This window comes from Propithecus coquereli, unplaced genomic scaffold (assembly GCF_000956105.1).
Source record: "Propithecus coquereli isolate 6110/MARCELLA unplaced genomic scaffold, Pcoq_1.0 Scaffold3, whole genome shotgun sequence".
In the NCBI taxonomy this organism is placed as follows: domain Eukaryota; kingdom Metazoa; phylum Chordata; class Mammalia; order Primates; family Indriidae; genus Propithecus; species Propithecus coquereli.
Window position 1 is genome coordinate 21,271,763 of NW_012148618.1, and position 4,587 is coordinate 21,276,349.

The 4,587-nt window shown below is 37.4% G+C and overlaps 1 protein-coding gene across 2 annotated transcripts in view; it reads right to left on the minus strand.

The window, feature by feature from the left end:
• LOC105814519 (transient receptor potential cation channel subfamily M member 7) overlaps positions 1-4,587 on the minus strand; it is a 91,042-nt gene that overhangs the window by 32,240 nt on the left and 54,215 nt on the right. For both annotated transcript variants that reach the window (XM_012649524.1, XM_012649525.1), the window contains exon 4: positions 4,016-4,214. In XM_012649524.1, coding sequence (XP_012504978.1) covers positions 4,016-4,214 — 199 coding nt within the window. The remainder of the gene's footprint in view (positions 1-4,015; positions 4,215-4,587) is intronic.

Consider the following 4,587-nt stretch of genomic DNA (forward strand, 5'->3'; position numbering starts at 1 on the left):
AAATGATCTAGTCCATTTATAAATGAATTGTGACTATGGAATAAAATTTAAAAGATATTTTTAATATGAGTGATTATTTCCTTCACTGGCAACAACTGTGGATTTGATCAGGCTGAGATATAAGCATATAAGCAGAAAATTCTAATAAACATTTCGTGGTGCTCAGATTCACCAGTTTAATTTTCATACAGCCAGTCTACACAAAAGTGAAAGAAAATAAGCTCTCATATGTATGCAATAACTTCCCGTGGTTTGAAAGATTAAAAAATTATCTTTCTGTTAAGTGATATCACAAAACGTACATGCTATGACTAGTTTAATTCATTCTCCTTGCCTAAAGTACATGTATGAATTAGCTTCATAAGAAGCTTGAGAGAGAAGTTAGACAAGAGAGGAGCTTAGGTCTGAACTCATACAATGAGGCTCCAGAGGTCAGGCTCTTGACCTCTATGCTGTAGCCCTTTCTAAAATAAAATATTAGTAAACATAATCCAATAATATACTTAAAAGGTGTCAGTCTTCCAAAATTCAGGAAAAGTTCAATCTCTTTATCTAACATGATTAAAATGGAAAGGAAAAAAAGCATTCATTGGTATTACTGAATTCCAGTAAAATAGAGGTAGATATAGCACCAATATTTTCAAGACATACCACAAAACATACATTAAGCTGTATTTATATGTATTTATCTTTATTAAGATTTTACACACACACACACACACACACGCACACAATACATTAAGCCAGGAAGGTGAAAACTGTAAGTATTCCCTTTAAAGTCAAGTAACAAGAAAAAACAAAAATTCTCACCATGACATCCTGTAATGGCCCACAGGCCCACAGGACCTGGCACATGTCCTCCCCCTTCAGCTGTCCCACCTCACCTCCTACTGCTCTTCCCCATGCCTCACTTTGACCTTCTCACATCGCTCAACAAGTCTAACATCGCATTAACAAAAGTTCCAGAAAGAGACAATATAGACAATAGAAAAGGGAGAGACATGTATAGATAGGTAGATAGATATATTTAATAGATAACAGATACAGATACATACACACATACAAATAAAATATCAGAACACCAAACCCTAAAAGCTTCCGGGCAGGAGGGGGGGAAAAAAAAAAAAAGAAATGTGAAATATTCAGACATTGGAAGAGATATTTTTATTTTTTTGGAGACAGGGCCTTCCTCTGTCATCCAGGCTGGAGTGGAGTAGTACCATCCTAGCTCACTGCAACCTCAAACTCCTGGGCTCAAGTGATCGTTCTGCCTCAGCTTCTTAAGTACCTGGGAATACAGGCACACACCACCCATGTTGAGCTAATTCTATTTTTCGTAAGATGGGGTCTTGCTATGGTTTCCCACGCTGGTCTCGCATTCTGGGTCTGAAGCGGTCCTCCTGCCTTGGTCTCCCACAGTGCTAGGATTACAGGAAAGACCCACCATGCCCCAGGAAGAGACATTTTTAAATCATCTTGAAGAAAGCCTCTTCGCCAATGTATTTCCCATTCTTTTACAAAGACCAAATACCACTGAAAATCTCAGTAGTGACAAACAAATGAAGCTGAAAACATCAGAATTCTACAGAACTGAGAAGACTCCAGAGTCCCTTAAGAATGCTTGGTAAGCTGGGTGTGGTGGCTCACACCTGTAATCCTAGCACTTTGGGAGGCCAAGGCAGAAGGATCACTTGAGACCAGGAGTTAGAGACCAGCCTGGGCAACAGAGAGAGATCTTGTCTCTACAAAAATTTAAAAAGTTAGCAGGCATGGCAGCACGTGCTTAAAGTCCCAGCTACTTGGGAGGCTGAGGCAAGAGAACTGCTTAAGCCCAGGAGTTTCAAGTTACAGATAGCTATGATCATACAACTGCACTTCAGCCTGGGTGATAGAGTGAGACTCTGTCTCTAAAAAAAGAAAAAAACAGGATTTGTTGGATTTGTTCTACGTTAAGTCTTTCTGTGTTGGTTTTGTTTGTTCATAGTTGGGTACATAAAGTGGTATTGGGGAAACAGTCTAAAATTGATTTATTTTTTTGGAGACAGAGTCTCACTCTGTTGCCCCGTCTAGAGTGCCCTGACATCAGCCTAACTCACAGCAACCTCAAACTCCTGGGCTCTAGCGATCCTTCTGCCTCAGCCTCCCGAGTAGCTGGGACTACAGACATGCACCACCATGCCCAGCTAATTTTTTTTTTCTATGTATTTTTAGTTGTCCAGCTAATTTCTATTTTTTTTTTTTTAGTAGAGACGGGGTCTCGCTCTTGCTCAGGCTGGTTTCGAACTCCTGAGCTCAAACAATCTGCCCACCTTAGCCTCCCAGAGTGCTAGGATTGCAGGCGTGGGCCACTGTGCCCGGCATAAAGTTGAAATTTTTAAAAAGAGACTATATTAGGGATTAATGAGGAATTCCACTCCCAGCAATGATGGATTAGGTTATGTTGGACCAACTCTGTCCCTGGGAACTAGATAAACTAGAAAAAAGATAAATAACATCTGTTTTAAGGTACTAGAGAACTATGAAGGCAGTAACTACTTGTGAGATCAGGATCCAGAAGAACAAGAAAACTTGGAGAGATGATGAGCCCACAATTTGGCACTGTTTTTCTCATCAAGACATGGATGTAGGCAGAAAAATGTAAAAGTTAAAATGTTTAAATCTAGATAAACAATTACTATGTTTGGGGGGTTTCAAATACACAGAAAATTAAAATTTATGCCAAGAAAAGCACGTAAGTCATGAGGGAAATAAATGCAGTTACAAATATTCTAAAGGTTCTTGTATTATCCAGAAATGGGTAAAAGTACTAATTTATAATACAGTCATGCACTGCATAACAATGTTTTGGTCAATGACAAACCGCACGTATGAGGTGGTCCCATCAGTTTATAATTCGTATTTTTATTGTACCTTCTCTATGTTTAGATATGTTTAGATACACAACTACTTACCATTACAGTTGCCTACAGTATTTAGTACAATAACATGCTGTACAGATTTGTTGCCTAAAAGCAATAAGCTACCACCTAGGTTTGTATACACTCTGGTGTTAGCACAATGATGAAATCACCTAAGGATGCATTTCTCAGAACTAATCACCATTGTGAAGTGATGTGTGACTGTGCATAGTAGCAAGTTAAAAATGTACTTTATAGTGTTTATTAGAAGATTACTCTAAAGAACAGAAAAAGAACATACAGTAGGCCCTCTGTATCCACGGGTTCCACATTCATGGATTCAACCAACCATGGGTCAAAAATATTTGGGGAAACAAACTATGTCTGTACTAATCATGTACAGATTTTTTTATTGTCAGTATTCCCTAAACAATAAAGTATAACAACTATTTACGTACCATTTGCATTGTATTAGGTATCATAAGTAATCTAGAGATAATTTAAAGTATACAGGAGGATGTGCATAGGTTATATGCAAACAACGATACCTACAGATTTTGGTATCTCTGAGGGAAGATCCTGGAGCCAATGCCCCACAGATACCAAGGGGTGACTGTATAAATAACACGTTATTAAAGAACGAAGAAAATAATAAGTATTTAATCCAAAAAGATACAAGAAAGAAAAGAAAATAGAACAAAGTAAAAAAAAAAGTGAGAGAAACAGATAATAACATGATGTCAAATTAAAACTCAAATAAACAGCAGACTAAATATTTAAAAACGACTAAATGCTGCTTAGAAGATAACTCTTAAACATAAGAAAAGGTTAAAAGTACAAAGGAAGGCAGAAAGTTTAGCTATACTGATTTCAGAAAAAGCAGATGCTGTTATAAAAGAAAAAATGACAAGAAACAGAAAACATTTTATAATGATAAAAAGTTCAGTCCACCAAAGAAAGTACAATTCTATATTTGTATGCACCTATACAAAGAACTCTAAAGTACACAAAGAAATGATTGAGACTTTTTGTTATAATGCTATATAAATTGTGAGATAAATGTTTACTACTTAACCAAGGTAAATGAAGTGAAAAAATAAAATAAAATAGTGACATACCTTAGCTCTGTAGGAATGAGAACCCCCTTGAAAATTTATGACTCCATAAGCATCCGTTGGGCTCTGTTCTGTATGCTTTTCTACAGACCATTCTTCTATTGCCTGATTGAAATGGTCACCCAATTTCACATCTGAGTATTTCATGGCAACACTTGCAGTAAAACAAGCATGTTGCTTGACCAAGCGACCACAAAAACACCTAAAGGAAAAAAGTGACATTATTAAAAAATCTTTTTCTTTGAAGATATATACATAAAATTGATTTTATCCTTTAGAAAGACAGAAAGAATGAGAGAGAGAGAAAAAGAAAAGAGAGAGAGAAGGGGCAGGGGGGAAGAGAGCAGAAAGATGGTGTGGCACCCCAAAGAAAGATTTCAAAAAACTGGAAGTGGCCAGGCGCGGTGGCTCATGCCTGTAATCCTAGCACTCTGGGAGGCCAAGGTGGAAGGATTGCTGGAGGTCAGGAGTTCGAGAACAGCCTGAGTAAGAGCGAGACTCTGTCTCTACTAAAAATAGAAAGAAATTAGTCGGACAACTAAAAATATATAGAAAAAATTAGCCGGGCATGGTGG